This window comes from Pogoniulus pusillus, chromosome Z, assembly GCF_015220805.1.
Source record: "Pogoniulus pusillus isolate bPogPus1 chromosome Z, bPogPus1.pri, whole genome shotgun sequence".
In the NCBI taxonomy this organism is placed as follows: domain Eukaryota; kingdom Metazoa; phylum Chordata; class Aves; order Piciformes; family Lybiidae; genus Pogoniulus; species Pogoniulus pusillus.
This window is the reverse complement of record NC_087309.1, coordinates 34,929,067-34,950,977: the sequence shown is the minus strand read 5'-3', so window position 1 is coordinate 34,950,977 and position 21,911 is coordinate 34,929,067. Positions and strand designations below refer to the sequence as shown.

Sequence of the window (21,911 nt, the reverse complement as noted above, 5' to 3'; positions counted from 1 at the left end):
ATTTAACTTAGGAATAAACATGAGGAGCAAAGTACAAATATATAGTGGGAGTTATATTTGCCATCAAGAAGAGAAATGTAATCCTCTGAAAGGCTTACATTCAGACTTGCATTGCAGAGAGATGTTTGACTTGCTCATCTGAAACAGGAGGTCAAAGAGACTTTGTTGCTTGACAGGTCTCATTTTGATTTTTGTGTAAAACTCAGACCACAAAATTGTCCTTATTTCTGCTAAGTTCCAAGCCAGCTTTGCTGCATATCACAGTATTACAGTATCACCAAGGTTGGAAGAGACCTCATAGGTCATCAAGTCCAACCTGTTCCCACAAAGCTCAAGGCTAGACCATGGCACCAAGTGTCATGTCCAATACTGCCTTGAACAGCTCCAGGGACAGCAACTCCACCACCTCCCTGGGCAGCCCATTCCAGTAGCCAATGACTCTCTCAGTGAAGAACTTTCTCCTCACCTCGAGCCTAAATTTCCCCCGGCGTAGCTTGAGGCTGTGTCCTCTTGTTCTGGTGCTGGCCACCTGAGAGAGCAACCTCCCCCTGGCTACAACCACCCTTCAGGTAGTTGTAGACAGCAACATAGCAAGCCCTGATGCTTTGGGTTTGCATACCTGGAATTACTTTAGTTTACCAGGGAATAAGCACTGATTTCATGCAATAAGCTCACTTAGCCATCAGCACAGCATTGTGTCTGTCTGCACATTTGCAAGATACTGTGCCAAGACTGCACATCTACAAGTCTTCTGCCGATACTGGGAGCCCTTGAAGCACACAGTCATCCAATCCTCTTGACCTCAGAGACCATTTGCCTCTTTCCCAGCACCCTGTTAGAGCCTGGAAAGTTTCAGAAGCCTCAACCACTGGAAGACACCAATAAAAGTGGGTTTGGGTACTGTCTGAAACTGCAATTTAGTCTCTGGAATCCAGCCTCTCTGTAGGAGTTTCTCTGTAAAACTGCATAACTAAATCCAGTTGCCTTCTGCCTCAAATAGAAAACAACCTCTTGAGTACCTCTAGTGGACAAGTGGTATAACTGACTGCAAGAACCTCTCTCCCAGTTCAACTAAGTCTAATGTTTGTATTTTGTAGTTATTTCTGAAGTGTTTAAGACTCCTTGGTTTTCCTCTGTGTAATGTTTTTCATGACCATGCAAAGAACCTGATTAAAAATAAGTTATGTGGCAAGATTAAATGTATTATAAAAAATAATAAACTGTATTAATTTTGGAATCAATAAATCCTGCCCATACCATTACAGTTGCTTAGAGAAGTTGTGGAGGCTCCAATATGAGAAGTGTTCAAAGCCAGGTGGGACGGGCCCTTGAGCAACCTGGTCTATCAGCAAGTGTCCCTGCCCATAGCAGCGGTCTGCAACTACATATCTTTAAGGTCGCTTCCAACCCAAACCACTCTGATTTGGTTAATTATGGAATTCCCTAGCTGTCTTAGCATACTGCACCCACATCACCTACAATGCACATTTGGTAACTGTGATGCAGGGAGGCATACTTTACAGGTCTCTGTTAGGGATCATTACTAACAGAAAGCACATTAAGACAATAAATTACACCCCAGACCATAATGCATTTTATATGAACCTACTATAGTTTGGGTCTTTGCCCTGTATCTTGCTTTCTTTACTATCAATTATCTGCAATCTTTGCTGGTCCTTTGATCAAAACCACTATGCTCCATTACACTTCCTCTTAACTCCACCAAAGCAGCTGTGGCCATCAGACAGTATCTACTCTGTTCCTAGCTCAGGCTCTTCAAACATCAGTCATCAGCATTTTTAATGCACTCCTGCAAGCAGAGACTTCACATCCAAAGGCTGTTTTATTTCAAACAGTATTTCTTAATTTTCAAATACGCTTTTGGAATTTCACAGAATCATAAAATGGCCTGAGTTAGAAGGGGCTTTGGAAGGTCATCTAATCTGACTCTCTGCACTCAGCAGGGACATCCTTCACTAGATCAGGCTGCCCAGAGCTCTGCCAAGTATCTCCAGAGATGGGGCTCCAAACACCTGCCTGGGCAACCTGCTCCAGTGTTCCACTATCTCCATGGTAAAAAAACTTGTTCCCAATATCCAATCTAAATCTACTCTTCTCTAGTTTGGAGCCACTGCCCCTTGTTCTGTCACTGCAGGCTTTTGTCAAGTCTCTTTCCTTCTTGTAGGCCTCATCCAGGTACTGGAAGGCTGCTACTAGGTCTCCCCAGCACCTCCCCTTTACCAGACAACCCCAGCTGCCTCAGTCTGTCTTTGTAGCAGAAGTGCTCCACCCCGATCAGTTTGCGCTCTTCCTCTGGACCTGCTTCATCAAGTCCAGGTACTTCCTGGATTGAGGGCTCCAGCACTGCATACAGCACTCCATGCAAGGTCTCACCAAAGCCAAGTGGCAAAATTGCCTCTCCCTCTGCGGACAAGGCATCTTTGATACAGGCCAGGATGTAATTTGCCGTCTGGGCTGCAAGCTCACAGTGTCTGGTCATGTCCAGCTTCTCATCCATCAGCACCCTCAAGTCCTTTTCCACAGGTGAAAAAGCATTTATATTCATCTGAATTATGCCAATGAAATCTAACACCTACAAAGTCACAATTTAGCTCACTACTTGACATGTTGCTACCCATATTAAAGGCACAGTGCTATAGAAGGGCAGGTTTCAAGGAGAAAAATTAAATGAGAAAACATTCCTGAATGAAAAGCAGGCTGGTAGTCACTACTTAACAGCATTACCTCTAAGGGTGAAGTTACCATTACATTGCTTTTTATATCCTCTCTCTTCAGGCAGTGAAGCAGTTGCAACAAAAGCAGATGTGAAAATGACTTTCTACAAGAGTTGTAGTGACTGCTGCTACTCACTTTAGAGTACCTCATCATGTAAACCTAAAGCGTAATGAAACCTGCAGGACAACTACTACGTTCATGTTCAGAGCAACAATAATTCTGCACACCACACACACCTGTCAACAGTAGTTCTTCAGAACACCCGAGTACGGAAGCAAAGTCAAATAAACTGTTCTTATCTAATCAGCCCAAAATACCGAAGATTAAGTTTCAGCTGCATGGATTACAGTGACAGAGAATCTAGTGTGAGGCTCATTGGTTACAATACACACTGGATAATTATTCCTTGAGTGGTTGTGCTTGAGAAGCCCACATAGTACTGTAAAGCTACTTAAATACCTCTTCAGATAAAAGCATTAAGTGCAATTTCAGTTTTGAAATGTGATTTTTGACCCAACTCTCCATTTTTAAATGTGAAGACAATTATAAGTTTTATGTCATTACAGCGTAATCTGAAAGAGTTCTCAGTATTCATCAGTTGTCAAAAGGACTCTGTGAATTAAAAAAAAAATAGACAGCTCAAAACTTTCAGATTGAAGATTTTATTTGGACACATCCATCTATTCTTTTTCCGTTGAGATGCTGTGTAAAAGACTTCAACTCTGAAAGGAAAAAAAAAAAGATTTTTATGAACTGTTGCCTTTGAATCTGGAAGACCTGCAAAAACATACTTAAACTAGAATTTTGATGACCTTTGCTTCATCCACAATCTGCTTTTGTAGCTCTAGTTCAATACAAGTTTGCTGATAATTTGTCCCTCAGTCTAGGCTGCCCAAAATCATCAGTCTGGCAAACGCATTACTCAGATGCCTTCTACCTGTTCAAATGAGTTTCCAGTGAATCTTCTACTTCTTTCTGAAACTACCTGGGTTGTTCCAGCTCCTCAAATAGATTTAATTTCAGGTTATAAAACTGACAGTACAGAACAATTCTATGAGGGTATCAGATACTTCAAAGTAGCATACTTGGAACAGTTTGAACTATGTCTGTGACCTGCTTTGTATGTTAGGACTATCAACAAGCATCAGCTAAAACTGTTTCTTCTCTTAATAATCTTAAGAGGATTTATACTGTAAATTGTTAGGAACATTGAAAGAAGATGGTATGACTGTTTTTACAAGGTTCAAGGAACCTTGTTTTCCACCAAGTTTTAACTGGCACATCAGAAAGCGTTTACAGCATCACAGTTTCTCATACTGTTTTTCTCACATCACACATGCCAGTTACAACTACAGATTGTCCCAAGCACAACTTTGTTTCCTCAAAAAGGTAGGTAAAATTTTGGTTATAGTTATTATCCAAATCAGATCAGCAGCATTCTTCTGTCAGCCCACTTTGAGACTACCAAGAAGCTGCAGGTCAGAGAGATGAGACCCTCTGGGGAGTTCAAACTTAACAAGTCAACGACAGTGCAGCAGCCCTGTGAAGTAAACTTAAACATACTCATTACCAGAGTGTAGATGCAACTGGAGACCATGACTCTTAAAGTACCTGGACAGTGAAAAGCTACAAAATGTCTAAGTAAAGATTTTAGATTACTTTAGATTCTTTAAAGCTTAGTTTTGATCAGATTCAACCGTGCTATGAAACCTAATAAAATCAGTTCAGTTACCCAGTTAGTGCAATTACACTCCATCATCTTCATTTCTTAAGAAGCTGGTGTCTCACTATATAGAAAGGGGCAACAAATCCGCTTCCAAGGAAACCACACATCAGTACGAGTAATCGCCATTTGTTGTCCACAGAAAATGGAAGGTTCTAGAAAAGATAAGCAAATTTTAGTTTTGCAATCAATGCAGTAATAGCTTCCTCACTGACTTAAATATTCAGTTTCAAAACACCTTCCCTTCTTCCCCAGGAAAGAAACACAGGAATTAAAATGATATCTTAGATGTGAGCTACAGAGGTCGTTTTGCCCACTCGTCCTCTCTCTTCTCAAGTCAAAGCAAGGCAGTTTCCTAGAGTCCTTGTCCGGTCAAACTGAAAGGTTCATGAAGATAGTGTCTCATTCAGCCTCTGTAGACAACCTGTTCCAATATTCAATTGCCTTCAATGGGAAGACTTTCCTCACGTTTGTTAGCCATGCAAAATTATTTTTTAGCTGCTGTACTTTAAAGAATATGCTACGCACAGGTACATCAGAAAGCGTTTACAGTATCATCGTTGCCCCTCATACTGCAATGCTCATCACCTGCACCAGCGAAGCAGAAAGCTGCAATAAAGGACACTTAAGTTATTTGCTCCACAATTTGCTTTGTTGTGTGATCTCCGAAGCCCACTCAACAACAGCTGGGAACTGGTAGTAGGGCAGTCAATAGTTTGCTCCTCACAGCGGCATTCAGCTCGCTGATGCCTTACAATCCCATAACGTGCTCATCCAATGCGCTCGCCTTAAGCATGGCCGCAGAACAAGTCTGCGTCTCATGCCGGCGCCTACAAGAAGCCAGAGCGGGCTCTCACTGCGGTTTACCACAACACTCGCATGGCCTTTGTTCAGCCATCTCCCGATTTGCCCTTCGCCCTTGCTCCGGGAGGTGAGACAGGGCTCGGCTCTGAGCCTGGACTGCCGCAAGCCGCGCGTGGGCCGGAGCAAGCCACCGGCGCGGTGTCCTTCAGAAATACGTTTTGCCCCTCTAACTCCTAGCCACAGGACCATCGCCCTCCCCCTCCAACTCTACACCGGGGTCTGCCTCCTTGCCAGCTCTCCATCCCGCGCTCCTCCCGAGCACGACTACAGGCCTTTTCCTGCGACCTTCAGGGTACGCCGTAGCGGGCCGCACCTTCCTCGCCACATTACCTTTCCAGGGCCTTCCTCATAGTGACTCCTGCGGAGGGCTGAGGTGGTAAACCTGCGGACACTAGCAGCCAACATCGTCGCGACAAAGCAGTCCTGCGACCCTCTCCCCTGCGCGACCTTCCCTCAGCACTACCGCCCGCAAGAGGAACCGGAAATGGAAGCGGCCGCCGCCCCATGGCATGTTGGGAGCTGCAGTGCGGCGGCGCACGGCCGTGTGGTGCCGAATTGTGGCCTGGGATTGGGCGAGCTCCGCGCCGCTGAGGCGCCAGAGTCCTACGTGGCTCCGCCCGCGCCCGCCATTTTGCTGCCCTCCCGGCATTGCCGCGCCCCGCGGGGGCGGGTGCCGCCGTTACCTCAGTGTCGGCTAGGGGAGCGCCGCCGGGAGGTGCAGAGGCGGTACCAAAGTTCAGGCGGGAGGAAAGGAAGCGGAGTGCGTGCCTGTGGCGGTTGAACTATATGATCTCTAGAGATCGATTTCCACCCTTTTCTGTGATTCTGTGTAACGAGCCATGTGTTGCCTTAGGCAGGTCTTGCAAGTAGAACAGGTCTGCTGTGCTTACCTGCAGTGCTACAGAGAAAAGGGACATTGTCCGGCGGCTTAGCTGATGGCCATAGCAGTGAAAACCCTGAGGGTCTAATAACTGTAGGGAAGAAGAATGATGGAGATTTCGTGGTACTGCCAACTTCGGTGACTAATCGTGTTTACAAACTGAAACAACGCATCACTCTCGAATGTTTGGAAATGAAATAATAAGCTGGATAAACTTAATTCTAAAATGGTGCTGTCAGTTTTTCCTATATCCAGAATTAGAAATACGACCTCTGTGTTCTCACTAAAAGAATTGAATACTCTCCTCTCTGTATTGCAAGGAAACCACTTAAAAGTTGTTCCACAGTTTTGTAGTATTCTAAGAATCTTTTATGCTTACCAACATTAATGAAGGCAGGTGGAAAGAACTGCAGTGAGGCATAATTACATTAGTTTTTATCCTGAAAATCTGTCTTGGAAAATAATAAGGAATGGTAAAGAGTTACTAGAGATGGTATTGAGAGGCAAAGCATTCAAACAAAACGTACTTTGGAGTATTTTGAATGTTTTAATGTAATAATGCAATATTTTAAAAAATTGTAAGCATTTTGAGTGCTGACATTTAAAACTTTCAATATTTTTATTTTAAATTTAACATTAGTACAAATACTTAAAATAATTTAAATAATAATTTTAAATTTAATGTTATTTTAAAATATTTAAAACAGTGGAATCAAGTGCCATAATTCATGTAACTTCGATGAAGAACTCTTTTCATAATTTACAAAACAATATAATAGAAATGGATTTGGACTAGGTGCAAAGTTATAAACACTTTAGAAACAGTTAGTGCAATAACCTATAAATTTAGCTTGAGGTGCTGTCTTGCACCTTAGTTTTAATGTGAGTAAATGAAACTGCCAGGAAAATGCAATAATGACTTTTTATAGTTCTGAGATCCACACTTCCTGGAGCTGGAGGGCAGTTTTCTGGGACACTCTCTTGAGTTTAGAGAAATAAGGTAACTCTTGATTGGTTTTAGGTTCACAGTATGAGTTAGCTTCGTAATTTTAATTGAGTAAAAATTACTGACTTTTTTTAACCCGAAGTTATTTGTAGTATTTGTTGACTCTATGAGGTCAAGCTAACTTGTCATTAGCAGTAGTAATTCTTGAACTGATAGTTTGCATATGTTTTCTATATATATCAAAATTAAGATCTGTGGGTAGATAAAACAGTCAAGGGTAGATCTTCAGGAGAAGGAATTGCCTGTTTTATACCTGGTGACTTTTATCTGTTCCCTTTCGAAAGACAAATTAGGGAATTAGTTATTGCTATCCAGACAGGCTAAACTGCCATTGACTGGAATTTTGGCAAAGAAATGGAAGATAATATCTTCTAAATTATTAGCAATAGAGCATGAGGTTACTGTAATGAGGATAATCATGTAACGGGGCAGTTTATTGTAGGAGCTGGCAAATGCTTCCCTGGGTGCATTTGTAAAAATACTATGTAACTTCCACACAAATTGTGGGGCTTAGAAAAAGAGTCTATAAGTAAAATTCTTGGCCTGTGTTTTTCAGAGTCAGAAAAAAAATTACTACTTTCTGGATTTTAAAGGTATGAATCTTTGAATCTATGCTTTCAATTCACATGCAGCCCTTTATATCGCAAGTCTTTCTTATTATAAGAAAAAACTGCTAGTATAACTGCTTAGATTTGCCATGTTACTATCTTAATCTTGTGTAGTGTATTGAATTTCTCTACTTGAGAATATGACTTGGTGATGGATTCTCTCAGCTTTCTTACTGTCACTCACTTTTCCTTACAAAGAACATTCATTTTCTTGAATGTTAAGGTGAAAATAGAAATAAAAACAAACCCAGGACTGTTTTTCCAAACTGATCATACCGATCACTGAGTTACAGTGACATAATCAAGAGAAATCTTACTGACTTGTTCAATGAGTGTAGGAAACAACTGTGTTTAAATGCTGAAATTGTAAGTTTAGATGTATGTACTTCATCAAAACTTTTAGATAACATAAATTCCTGAAGGTTCTTAGTAGTGTCACCTGCAGAGGTCTTGGGAGAGAAATCAACTATCATATATGACAGAAAAATAAATTATATTTGTTTCTTTTGTTTTTAAAATTGTGTGTAGGTTTTGTTGTTTGTTGGTTTCTTTCACTTTTCAGTTTTGTTTTGTTTGTTAGTTTTTTTTTTCCCCTCTCCAAAATTATCCTGTGTATTTGTTGACAAGATAAATTATTTTATGCAGCAGTTAATCAGTTAATCTCGTGGTCATCAGTTCAGGTATTAACCACGAGATTATGCAGTTATTAAAAGGTAAAGATGTAGAAAAACTGGATAAAACCTGTAAGAGGTGTTGTTATACCCATATGTCTATATATATATATAATGATTTACAAAAATGTCTCTAAATGATTTTGCCAGTGTCTTAACTCCAGTTTCACCGTTGCAGAAGTATGTCCTCCTAACAGTAATTTAGCTTGACTTACATTTTACAAATTTTATGTTTTGTTTTGTTTTCAGCAAAGTGACTGTAAGCCTTTAAACAGTGTCACAGTATCAACAAGGTTGGAAGAGACCTCATAGATCATCAAGTCCAACCCTTTACCACAATTCTCAAGACTAGACCATGGCACCAAGTGCCATGTCCAATCTTGCCTTGAACAGCCCCAGGGACGGCGACTCCACCACCTCCCCAGGCAGCCCATTCCAGTGTCCAATGACTCTCTCAGTGAAGAACTTTCTCCTCACCTCGAGCCTAAATTTCCCCTGGCACAGCCTGAGGCTGTGTCCTTGTCCTGGAGTCCCGTACCCCTAAATTCCTCTCCTGCCCGGACTTCGGGGGGAAAGGGGAAAAACCGCCTGGTTTCCCCCCCCCTCGCCTGCCCTGCAGCCGAGAAGGGGGCGGCGACTGCCCCGTGAGTTCCCGCGCTGGAGCCAGGCTGGGATTGGCCGTGCGCTTTCGCGCCTAAAGTGTGGTAACTCTGCCCTTTGTCTAGCGAAGGGTATAAATATTGGGGGTCTTCCCGCCTTTGGGGTTCCCGCTTTGGATTTTGCGTGTGCCTGGACGAGTTCGCTCACTCTCCTGTGCCTGCACTGCAGAGAGACCAAAGGACTTGCCTTGGTGTTAGGCACACCTTTGTCTGCCTAACGACCCTTAACGACTCTTAACGACTCCTGTAGCCGCTGGAGGAGGAAGACCGACTGCACGAGCCAGCCTGAGTGAGTTATTTGGCTTAGCTTAATTTAGTAAGAAACCGCTATTAATTAATAGCTAAAGCCTTTTCCAAAAACTGACTTCCAAATATATATAGTCAGATTATTAATGGTATCCTCGTAGAATTCTCATGCAACTTAACCTGTTTATCAAACGAAATTAATCTTTGTATATATAGTTGTGGGGGCGGGTTTTGTAAAAATAAAAAATATCTATTTTTGATAAATTTTCTTCTCGGCCACGAATTACTACTGCCCTCCGCAACATTATGGCGCAGTGTATGCTGGGTAGTTCAATCATAGAATTTCTACAAGAAAAGGGATGCCTAATCACAGGGCTTGATTTAATTTGGGCTCAGAAAAATTGTAAAAATCCGGAGAAAATCCTGGAGAAATTAGCTGAGCGCTCAGACCCTGTGATTTCTGAGTCTCCAACGGAGCATTTCTCTGTTGTTCTGGGGTCAGTCGTGACCCAGACTCTGGCCGAATTTGAAAATTATGAAAAAAGAATTCAGGCCTTGGAAAAGGATTTATTAGCCGAAAAAGCTAAATGCCAAAGTATCTGGGAAAGCATGCTGGCGCAGACAAAGAGCCTGACCGCGGCACTGACTGCCCGGATGAAAGAAAGGCTTGTAACGCCTGCAGACACCACCTCTTCGGTCTCCGTGTCTGAATTTGAATGGAGTGATTCGCGGGAATCGGGGAGAAAGGCAGAGAATGCCCCGAGGGGCTCTTCGGGGGAGAGGAGTTCCCCGAAACCAGGCACAAAAGACTCTGCCAGAGACTCAGAGAATTCCTCTGCACATGCCTCTGCGCGGCAGAAAGCCTCAAAGCCACGCAGAAAGCGCAGGTCCCGACCGGACTCTCCCGTAGCTAGCGGAGAAGAGAGCTCCGGTGAGGAGGGCGCCGCGGTGCACAAGCACGTGTTGCCTGTGATCAGGATTGAGTCCGTGAAGGGCAGGAAAGGCGCTGCAGGGACCTCCGTGATCAAAAAACAGTTCACAGACGCACAGCTCAGTGACTTACAAGTCAAATATGCGAGAGATCCTGGGGACTCAGTCGCTGACTATGTGTATCGAGTGTCCCGAGCCGGTGGGGACCGGGTCCTTCTAGACTCGCAGGAAGCTGCTGGAGACTGGGGGGACGATGTGTTCCTGACACGTGAACCCGAGGGGACACACAGCCTCACCGCCCGGATAGCCTACTGGGCAAGCAGTGTCCGCCCAGCCTACCGGGGGGAGCCGACGGAACTAAAGGTCACCAGCTCCTCTGAGCTCATCACTGCTCTCCGCAGACTTGCCTGTGTCCAGGCTATCTATGATAAGGGACATTATGATTGCCCGTTTTATGCCCCTGTGGACCCGGAGAGACTGCACCCTATTATGAAGGGTTTGCCAGCAACTCTGCAAATCCAACTAATGAAGAATGTTGAAAAAATTGAACGTGTGCTTGGAGAAAATGCAGAGAACGATGGGGCTAAAGAACACGTAATGACTTGGGCTGAACTGTTAACTGACTTGAATGCCCACGGGCTGCAGTTTGGGTTTGGGTCTCCTGAAGGAAAAGGGGCTGGGGAGAGACAGTCTCGTGCTTCTCCCCCAGAAAATCCCAGGACTCTGCGCAGGCAGGTCCGGCCAGTGCAGGACTGCCCCCCCAGGGGGACGGGTCCTGCAGGCTTCTCCCCGAGGAAAAGGGGCAGAGACCCACAGAGTGACTGGAGACCCAGAGGAAAGAACAGTTGGTATCTACAAGCCCTGACTTTAGGGGTACCAAAAACTGTTTTAAGGCAGCTGGCAGACTGGCAGCTGAAGGAGCTAGTGCGGTGCCTTCAGAAATCGGCTGCAAAACCCAGAGGCAGCCGCGAGAAGCCCAGCGGTGGCTCCCAGAGCGGCTCGCCCAGAAGCGGCAGCCCCCCCGCTGGGAACTGCAGCTCGTCCCCAGACAGAAAGGTTAACCCTTTCTCGTCTCCCACACGGGAGGCAAAACACTGAATTAGTGTAATGGTGGCTCGGCAGCTTTTAATGGTCAGCAGTCACGGGGAGAGCTACAGAAGCCCCCAGAATAAAGACCTGCTGCCTAGGTGAGCCACGTGGTCACCGACCACCTGCCCCAGTACAAAAGGCCAACCTATAGGGGTAGTGCCAATGGCATGGGGTAAACCCAGAGGCTTATATGCCTGGGAAGCCCTAGATGCAAATGGAAAAGGCCACCGGATCAGTGCACGGTGGATCGTCCCCAATTATTAATTGTCAAGCCTGGCCTTTATAGGCCGAGGCAGGTTTTGTCTCCTTACAGGTTAAGGTCGAGGCAGAGGACCAGTTCCTGACCACCTGACCAGCACCTGGGAAAAGGAGAGCCAGCTACACGAGAGATGGAGTCATATCACCGGGGTGGCCAGTGGATGATGGCATCAGGACCCACGGACTGTGACCTCCAGCCATGGACTCAGAGCATCTAAGGCTCTGCCATGAACTTGGTTGCTCTACCAGGAACAGAGCAATCTTCAAATTGACTGTGTAGCTTTATTTAATACTGTTTGGGCTATTGTTAAGCCTTGTTAAGTATTGTTAAATATTGTTGGGGCGATTAATGTGTTATATATTGTTAATGTTGGAAAAGGCTAAGCCATATATATATATTAATAGGTTCCTAAATTGAAGGGGGATCACCTCTCACTCAAGTTCTAGACAAAGATGCTCATTACCACCGGGGTGGGATGTCCTGGAGTCCCGTACCCCTAAATTCCTCTCCTGCCCGGACTTCGGGGGGAAAGGGGAAAAACCGCCTGGTTTCCCCCCCCCTCGCCTGCCCTGCAGCCGAGAAGGGGGCGGCGACTGCCCCGTGAGTTCCCGCGCTGGAGCCAGGCTGGGATTGGCCGTGCGCTTTCGTGCCTAAAGTGTGGTAACTCTGCCCTTTGTCTAGCGAAGGGTATAAATATTGGGGGTCTTCCCGCCTTTGGGGTTCCCGCTTTGGATTTTGCGTGTGCCTGGACGAGTTCGCTCACTCTCCTGTGCCTGCACTGCAGAGAGACCAAAGGACTTGCCTTGGTGTTAGGCACACCTTTGTCTGCCTAACGACCCTTAACGACTCTTAACGACTCCTGTAGCCGCTGGAGGAGGAAGACCGACTGCACGAGCCAGCCTGAGTGAGTTATTTGGCTTAGCTTAATTTAGTAAGAAACCGCTATTAATTAATAGCTAAAGCCTTTTCCAAAAACTGACTTCCAAATATATATAGTCAGATTATTAATGGTATCCTCGTAGAATTCTCATGCAACTTAACCTGTTTATCAAACGAAATTAATCTTTGTATATATAGTTGTGGGGGCGGGTTTTGTAAAAATAAAAAATATCTATTTTTGATAAATTTTCTTCTCGGCCACGAATTACTACTGCCCTCCGCAACAGTCCTCTCATTCTGGTGCTGGCCGCCTGAGAGAAGAGAGCAACCTCCCCCTGGCCACAACCACCCCTCAGGTAGTTGTAGACAGCAATAAGGTCACCCCTGAGCCTCCTCTTCTCCAGGCTAAACAATCCCAGCTCCCTCAGCCTCTCTTCATAGGGCTTGTGCTCGAGGTCTCTCACCAGCCTCGTCGCCCTTCTCTGGACACGCTCAAGCATCTCAATGTCCCTCCTAAACTGGGGGGCCCAGAACTGAACACAGTACTCAAGGTGTGGTCTAACCGGTGCAGAGTACAGGGGCAGAATGACCTCCCTGCTCCTGCTGACCACACCATTCCTGATGCAGGCCAGGATGCCACTGGCTCTCTTGGCCACCTGGGCACACTGCTGGCTCATGTTCAGGTGGGTATCAATCAGTACCCCCAGATCCCTCTCTGTTTGGCTGCTCTCCAGCCACTCCGACCCCAGCCTGTATCTCTGCATGGGGTTGTTGTGGCCAAAGTGCAGCACCCGGCACTTGGAGCTATTGAATGCCATCCCATTGGATTCTGCCCATCTGTCCAAGTGGTCAAGGTCCCGCTGCAGAGCCCTTCTGCCCTCCACCCAGCCACATCTGCCCCCAGCTTGGTGTCATCTGCAAACTTGCTGATGACTGACTCCATGCCCTCATCCAGATCATGTATGAAGATGTTAAAGAGGATGGGGCCCAGCACTGATCCCTGAGGGACACCACTAGTGACTGGCCGCCAGCTGAATGTGGCACCATTCACCACCACTCTCTGGGTCTGGCCCTCCAGCCAGTTCCTAACTCAGCACAGAGTGATGCCATCCAAGCCATGGGCTGACAGCCTAGCCAGCAGTTTGCTGTGGGGGACAGTGTCTAAGGCCTTGCTGAAGTCCGGATAGACCACATCCACAGGCCTCCCCACATCCACCAAGTGAGTCACCTGATCATAGAAGGAGATCAGGTTGGAGAGGCAGGATCTGCCCTTCCTAAACCCATGCTGGCTGGACCTGAGCCCTTTGCCATCCCTCAGGTGTGCTCTTATCACCCCCAAGATAACCTGCTCCATCAGTTTCCCTGGCACTGAGGTCAGGCTGACAGGTCTGTAGTTCTCGGGTTCCCCCATCCAACCCTTCTTGTGGATGGGGACCACGTTGGCCATTTTCCAGTCTCCTGGGACCTCTCCGGTGAGGCAGGACTGCTGGAAAATGATGGAGAGCGGCTTGGCCAGCTCATCTGCCAGCTCTCTCAGCACCCTGGGATGGATCCCATCTGGTCCCATGGACTTGTGGGTGTCCAGGTGGCTCAGCAGGTCCTGAACTAATTCTTCATGAATTTCCAGGGCAACATACTGCTCCCCGACCCCATCCCCTAAGTTATCTCAGAGCACAGGTTTTGGAAATGCCAGCAACTATTTTTTACTCAAGGTAAGTCAGAAGTAATTCCTCTGCCAGGCATCCCTATTGTAGAAGAGCCAGTTAAAAGCCACTGTGCATGGACTGTCACAAGTGAATTTATAGTCTGACAATGTATAAGTAAGAAAAATGAGAGCAATACTTGCTTAACAGCTGAACAATCTACTGCTATTAGAGAGAGAAATTAATAATACAGAGAGCTATTGCTTATGACTAACTACAGGTTTCTGAAAATGTCAATCTAGAAAGTGTACCATGAAAGTACTTAAACCAATAGTAAATAGACATGTAATTGCATTGGTCTATAAGTTATACAAAAATGCAACGACCTTTCATAGTCAAGAATTTTTTTTTTACAGAAAGTACAAAATAAATCTTCCTCCTTCCACCTTAATTTTCCTTTAACTGCTTTTGAAATGCAGTCTTCTCGTAGAAATACTGACTGATCAATAGCAATGAAAATGCACCTGTGAGCAAGTAAGGTTTTCAGACTTCCTATCCAATTTAATTGCAACCCTCTTTTCTCTTATTCCCCACAGCCTTAATGCCTCCTTTCTACACCATTATCTTATCTATGTATTACAACACCAGGGTTCTATCTGCCTCCCAGGACCCAGACACAGCACAAGCATCATTTGAAACTACATTGCCATGAAGGTCCTGGTCAGACACCTGCCTAGCAGCCCAAATTTCGTGTCCCAGGCTCATCTTCTTCCCTGTGTCATTAGACCAAACATATGAATGACTGCCAAGTTCCCTTTCCACACCTAGGAAGCCTAGACATCTCATTAAGCCTGTGACCTTTGTAACAGCCAAGTTTCCAGGTGGTCTCAGTCCTCTCGGCTACCTGCCTAAGAGCATGTCCAACTCTGACCATCTGCTTCCTCTGTCCTCAAGGAGTCCTGACACAGAACTCTCAGGTCATACTGGCTTTGGCTGAAGGATATGTAATGTCTAAAGGATTACAACATTTCTTCTCAGCAGGTCTTGTTCGTTCTGTAAAGTTTGCATCCTCCTCACAGTATAAGGGTTTTCACAATGAGAGTGGATACTCTGACATCTTTTCTAGCTTCAACCATGAACAAGCCACTCTGTTTCCTCATACTGTTTTAAATCCTGTTACTTTCTTATCAGCTGAACAAACATGTTCTGCTTTGGCAGGTAATTATTCACACCTCACCCTGTAGAATAAACTCAGTGGCCAGTAAGATTCAGAGTAACAAGAAAACCACACACTTTCTCAAAGCTTACAGCACTTTATTTAGCCTCTTCTTTTTGTCTTACTGTATCAGGACAACTATAAGTAGAAAAGAACAAAGGAGAAGAGGAAAATTAAAACAAAAGCAAAAATCCCAAAGACTTTAGGACAAACAGTCCCCACTAATATAACGTTCTTCATGTATGTCAACACGCATTCACTACATTCCACTTGCCTCAGCTACTGCTTGTCTTGTGTTTGCCAAGTCCAATTGCATTGCTCTCATGGAACCCTGAATGGCCAAAGTTATTTTGCCATTTACCAGACTAGGCAAATTCTCCTGAATTTTATTTTCCTCTGCATGATCATCTCTTTTCATGGAAATTACAGAAACCTACTATCTTAACAGCCTTCATGAAGAGTATTTTAAAGTGGCCACATGGTTCAAATCTTATCAAAGGAGGCATACAAACATTAATTGGGAATACAGTACCACTGATCCCATTTAGGTTGCAAGCCAAGACAAAAAAACACTCCAGCATAATGTGAAAAATATATGAAGCTAGTAAAATTTTGGAGGTTAACCTCAAGACCAGCTCCTCCAGGTACAACACTTCATCATCAAATACTAATGTAGCTACTTCTAATCTAGAAGTTCCAAATGTTTTGAGGTTAATCCATTTTTCTTCCTAAATGGGTATCACTAATTCTAAGTGTGGGTTTTTTTTTTTTAATTTTTTACTAAAATACATATACTGGAACAAGCTGTAACCTATGTACAAGTATATAAACAGGGAAGTGAAACAGATTGTTGACATAATTCAATATGCTTTACAGGAATGCCTGTACTGGTGTAAGAAACATTTGTCTATCTGTAACAGCTGCATTCATGCTATGTATGTGATACTACTTTACCCTCTGCAAAGTAGGACATTTTGTATACACAAACAAGCCCTTACCAATTCATTGAATGTCAACCACTTGACATGGTAATTTAGTCTTTTAACTATCCATGGAAAATAAAGCAATCCTAGATAGGTTAAATACCTTCTTCAAAACTCAACAGCATTTGTGGACTCTTAAAAGACATTTCAGTTAGCCCAGTAAATCACAAATTTTAGCCTACTGTAAAGAATGTATTTGTCTACTAACCACAACAAATTCCCTCTTGATAACACTCACTGATGTTACTTAAGTGAGTTCTACCTCCTCTCAAAATTCAGGGACAAAACCCACATGCTCAATTATATTTTAAATAAATATACACGCGATCTTTCTGTTAGTACTTTCCTCAGTGAGAGTGACAGCCAGGGTGCATTGTTACAAACCTATACAGGTAGGAATGAAGTTTCGGAAAATTTTACAAATGTGAAAAAAATTAATTGGCAGGAGGACAAACCTCCCATTAGCACAATACATTTAAACAAAGGAATTCCTTCTCGAGTAAGAAATATGATCACCATGGCTCAATTTACCTATTATTTTTTTAATTCTCAAAGCTAATGCAAAAATACACAAGTATATTAATAATGCTTCACTGTAACTACAGAGCTGTAAAAAAGGAACCTGGCAAAAAACCCAAAAATCTCACAAGCAGATAAATAGTGTATGTCACAGTTATATTACACCACCTGCATCGTCAGGGTGCACTTTCGCCCCCCTCGCACATTTTCAAGCACGTACCGTTCTGATGCTGCAAGAACCAATAAGAAGACTTCAAATCCCTCTAACAAAAACGAGTGATTGTATTTTTTAAACATTTGTTAAGCTATTAAAAAAAAAAAAAAAAGAGCAAATGGGGCAGAAAAAAATAAGGGCATTTTTGGCTTTCATTACCTATGTAAATTAAGTACTGCACCTGCAAGCTTAAATATGGTGATATTTAAGCTCCCAGATACTTCTGTAAACAAAATAGCTCCTTCAAACACAAGTTCTAGCAGCCAAGCAATGACTGTTAAAATGAGATAGTTCAAAATGCAAGTAATTATAACGCTGCTTACTGTAATTATAAAGCAAATGTGTCTTAGTGCCTACTACAATAAATAATGAGCTTTACATATTCCATTTTAGAGAAAGACATAAAGACAAAATAAATAATGCACAGTAGCTCTTACTCATTATGGAAGTGCTCTGTTCACTTGAAGCCTCTAAAAGAGACCTCATATAATAAACCTTCCATTACCTATTTTATATGGACTTTTGTGAGATTTAATTAATGCTGCAAAGTGCTTTGAGATTAACAAAAAAATTCTGCTAGGGTAAAATATTGTCAGACACTCACTTCATCTTGTGAAACATGTTTTAGTGCATACAAATGAGAGTTCACATCCATAAGGAATCATTTATACAAAGGAGTATTTTTTTAATATTCCACATAGGTGAAAACATATTTATCTAGGTACAGTTTCAAAATTATTTTTTGTCACTATGCACATACAGCCACAGCTATGCTTAACTTGTTTTCATGAGTAACATTCAGTCTATGTATATGCCAAACATTACCTGTTTTTTACAACAAAATGGCACTGTAGTACTTACAAGTGACTAAGCTAAAAAGCAAGAATGGTGCAGTAAATTCCCATTATCCATAGTTACAGTGATTTAAAAGTATTAATTACATAGCTAATGTGTTACTTATCCTTACAAACCAGACAATAAAACTGGCAATAATAGGCCAAATCTGGATTCCTGGAGCCTCTTTCAGGTTTCAAACAGATACAAAAATCACAGTATTTCAATTCAGGGTGAGAATAGTAAGCCTCACTCCATATGCTAATTGTTAGTACACTAATAATGAACTTCAAAATATTAAAAATTACCCAGTGTTGAAGACAAATTTTAAAAGGTAAACTCATAGTGGAGGGTCAGGAAGACCTTTAGACATAAACATACCATAGTGCAAAAAAAAAAAAAAGTCTCAAATGAATGTATCCTCTTGTTGCTATCATGGAAACTTTAATCTGCTTATAAAATTGCTAAAGGCTGTGAGACTTCCCACAGTAACACTATTCCTGGAGTATCATTAAAGGTGATACTGGAAACACATAAATTACGTAGATACTACATACCTTCAAGTTTGATTTCTTATATATATGTTCTCATGCCCTAATCCTAAATTATATGCATTCAGCACTAAAGCTGTACTTGGACAAGCTATTTTTGCCAACATAAAGTGATGCTGCTGCACACAAAAGCATTAATTCTATACTTCCATTCCCACCTTTTTGCAACTGCTTCATACCTTTCCATGGGCCAGCATAATTTTTGTGCAATTACACAGGGCACAGAACCTATGAACTGATCTACATAAAACAAAACAAAAACAGAGGGGACCTGGGGCAGGGGTGGAAGAGGAGACAGCAGTTGAAGTGGCCTTATAATTATTTACTGTCTGTACTTACCTTTGAAAGTAACTCCATCAATTTCACACCTAAGGAAAGTTCACACATTTGGAAGCTTGGCCTCCACTCCTTACTGGACCAGGAGGGGAACTGATGACAAAGAAAAGGCTGAGGTCCTGAATGCCTTCTTTGCCTCAGTTTTCAACAGCAAGGAGGGAGGAATTCAGGGCAAGTGGCCTCTTGAACTGGGGGATGGGATCGGGGAGCAGTGTGTTGCCCTGGAAATTCATGAAGGATTAGTTCAGGACCTGCTGGGCCACCTGGACACCCACAAGTCCATGGGACCAGATGGGATCCATCCCAGGGTGCTGAGAGAGCTGGCAGATGAGCTGGCCAAGCCGCTCTCCATCATTTTCCAGCAGTCCTGGCTCACTGGAGAGGTCCCAGGAGACTGGAAAATGGCCAACGTGGTCCCCATCCACAAGAAGGGTCGGATGGGGGAACCTGGGAACTACAAACCTGTCAGCCTGACCTCAGTGCCAGGGAAACTGATGGAGCAGGTTATCTTGGGGGTGATAAGAGCACACCTGAGGGATGGCAAAGGGCTCAGGTCCAGCCAGCATGGGTTTAGGAAGGGCAGTCTACAACTACCTGAAGGGTGGTTGTGGCCAGGAGGAGGTTGCTCTCTTCTCTCAGGTGGCCAGCGCCAGAACGAGAGGACACAGCCTCAGGCTGTGCCAGGGGAAATTTAGGCTCGAGGTGAGGAGAAAGTTCTTCACTGAGAGAGTCATTGGACACCGGAATGGGCTGCCCGGGGAGGTGGTGGAGTCGCCGTCCCTGGGACTGTTCAAGGCAGGATTGGACATGACACTTGGTGCCATGGTCTAGCCTTGGGCTCTGTGGTAAGGGGTTGGACTTAATGATCTGTGAGGTCTCTTCCAACCTTGGTGATACTGTGATACTGTGATAAAGGAGACACATCAGTGCTGACAGGAGGCAAAATGACAAACATTTAATTTCAACATCACTGAGGAGGTAAAAATAATTGAGCATAGTAATTCTCAGAGGTCAAAGCTGGAGTTTCCATCAGTAACTTCTGTTAACTTACGTTCTTATGATCTGCAACATTTCTTTGAGGTAGATGGTTTGTCTATCTACTGGCAGTCTTAAGGAGAGGTAGTGAACTGGCCTACTCAGCCAAAGGCAAATGAAATTCTTTTGAGAACTTGTTGAAATATGCTTTGATTGTGCAGTCATAATGATACTGGTTGGGCTGTATGCTTACAGTTACCCTCTATACAGAAGGGCCTTAAGAGTATAAGCTTTATCATTTGAGTATTAGGAAAAAAATCTTCACTGAAATGATTGTGAATTCCTGGAACAATATGTTCAGGAAAGTGGTGTAGTCACCATCCTTGGTAAGGTTGAAAAGATGTGGTACTGAGGAACATGGTTTAGTGGTGGACACTGTAGTGCTGATTTAACATTTGTACTTGGTGATCTTAAAGGTATCTTCCAACAAAAACAATTCTGTGATTTCATAGAATCATAGAATCAACCAGGTTGGAAGAGACCTCCAAGATCATCCAGTCCAACCTAGCACCCAGCCCTAACCAATCAACTAGACCATGGCACTAAGTGCCTCATCCAGGCTTTTCTAGAAGACCCCCAGGGACGGTGCCTCCACCACCTCCCTGGGCAGCCCATTCCAATGGGAAATCACTCTCTCTGTGAAGAACTTCTTCCTAACATCCAGCCTATACCTACCCTGGCACAACTTGAGACTGTGTCCCCTTGTTCTATTGCTGGTTGCCTGGGAGAAGAGGCCACCCCCCACCTGGTTACAGTGCCCCTCCAGGTAGTTGTAGACAGCAAAAAGATCACCCCTGAGCCTCCTCTTCTCCAGGCTAAGCAGGCCCAGCTCCCTCAACCTCTCCTCATAGAACTTGTGCTCCAGGCCCCTCACCAGCTTTGTTGCTCTTCTCTGGACACGTTCCAGTACCTCAACATCTTTCTTGAATTGAGGGGCCCAGAACTGGACACAGTACTGAAGGTGTGGCCTGAGCAGTGCTGAGTACAGGGGAAGAATAATCTCCTTTGTCCTACTGGCCACACTGTTCCTGATGCAGGCCAGGATGCCATTGGCTCTCTTGGCCACCTGGGCACACTGCTGGCTCCTCTTCAGCTTACTATCTATCAGTACCCCCAGGTCCCTTTCCTCCTGGCTGCTCTCCAGCCACTCAGTCCCCAGCCTGTAGCACTGCTTGGGGTTGTTGTGGCCAAGTGCAGAACCCTGCACTTGGCTTTCTTAAATCTCATCCCATTGGCCTCTGCCCACCCATCCAGCCTGTCCAGGTCCCTCTGCAGGGCTCTCCTACCTTCCAACAGATCAACACCTGCTCCCAGCTTGGTGTCATCTGCAAACTTACTGATGCTGGACTCAATCCCCTCATCCAGGTCATCAATAAAGATATTGAACAGGACTGGGCCCAGCACTGATCCTTGGGGAACACCACTAGTGACTGGCTGCCAACTGGATGTGGCACCATTCACCACCACTCTCTGGGCTCTGCCATCCAGCCAGTTCTTGATCCAGCACAGAGTGAATCTGTCCAAGCCTCGAGCTGCCAGCTTGGCTAGGAGCTTCTCATGGCAGACAGTGTCAAAGGCTTTGCTGAAGTCCAAGTAGACTACATCCACAGCCTGCCCCACATTCACCAGGCGGGTAACCTGGTCATAAAAGGAGATCAGGTTGGTGAGACAGGACCTGCCCTTCCTAAACCCATGCTGGCTGGGCCTGATCCCTTGGCCATCCTCTAGGTGCTTTGTGATGGCACCCATGATTACCTGTTCCATGACCTTGCCTGGCACTGAGGTCAGGCTCACAGCTCTGTAGTTTTCTGGCTCCTCATTACGACCCTTCTTGTGAATGGGTACCACATTGGCCAGCTTCCAGTTTTCAGGAACCTCTCCAGTGAGCCAGGACTGCTGATAAATGATGGAGAGTGGCTTGGCCAGCTCATCTGCCAGCTCTCTTAGCACCCTAGGGTGGATTCCATCTGGTCCCATGGACTTGTGAGGATCCAAATGATGCAGCAGGTCCCTTACTGCTTCCTCATGGA

General features: G+C 44.4%; 1 protein-coding gene and 2 non-coding genes across 3 annotated transcripts; all 3 read right to left on the bottom strand.

Annotated features, from left to right (window-relative positions):
- Positions 1-3,382: 3,382 nt before the first annotated feature.
- Positions 3,383-5,827, bottom strand: LOC135173477 (cytochrome c oxidase subunit 7C, mitochondrial). The gene is made up of 3 exons (XM_064140416.1): positions 5,654-5,827; positions 4,469-4,614; positions 3,383-3,458 (listed from the first exon to the last, which is right to left on the bottom strand). Exons 1-2 carry the CDS (start codon positions 5,726-5,728, stop codon positions 4,498-4,500), a joined length of 192 nt encoding a protein of 63 aa, XP_063996486.1. The 5' UTR covers positions 5,729-5,827; the 3' UTR covers positions 3,383-3,458; positions 4,469-4,497.
- Positions 4,015-4,076, bottom strand: LOC135173758 (small nucleolar RNA Z39). The gene has a single exon (XR_010301426.1). It is a non-coding gene; the product is annotated as a small nucleolar RNA Z39 (small nucleolar RNA).
- Positions 4,991-5,053, bottom strand: LOC135173759 (small nucleolar RNA Z39). Its single transcript, XR_010301427.1, has one exon. It is a non-coding gene; the product is annotated as a small nucleolar RNA Z39 (small nucleolar RNA).
- Positions 5,828-21,911: the final 16,084 nt, after the last annotated feature.

Excerpts from the sequence above, each read along its gene's own strand:
- LOC135173477 (XM_064140416.1), bottom strand. The coding sequence starts at position 5,728 with ATGTTGGCTGCTAGTGTCCGCAGGTTTACCACCTCAGCCCTCCGCAGG. Across the intron at positions 4,615-5,653 it reads ATGAGGAAGGCCCTGGAAAG|AACCTTCCATTTTCTGTGGA; the intron begins GTAATGTGGCGA and ends TATCTTTTCTAG.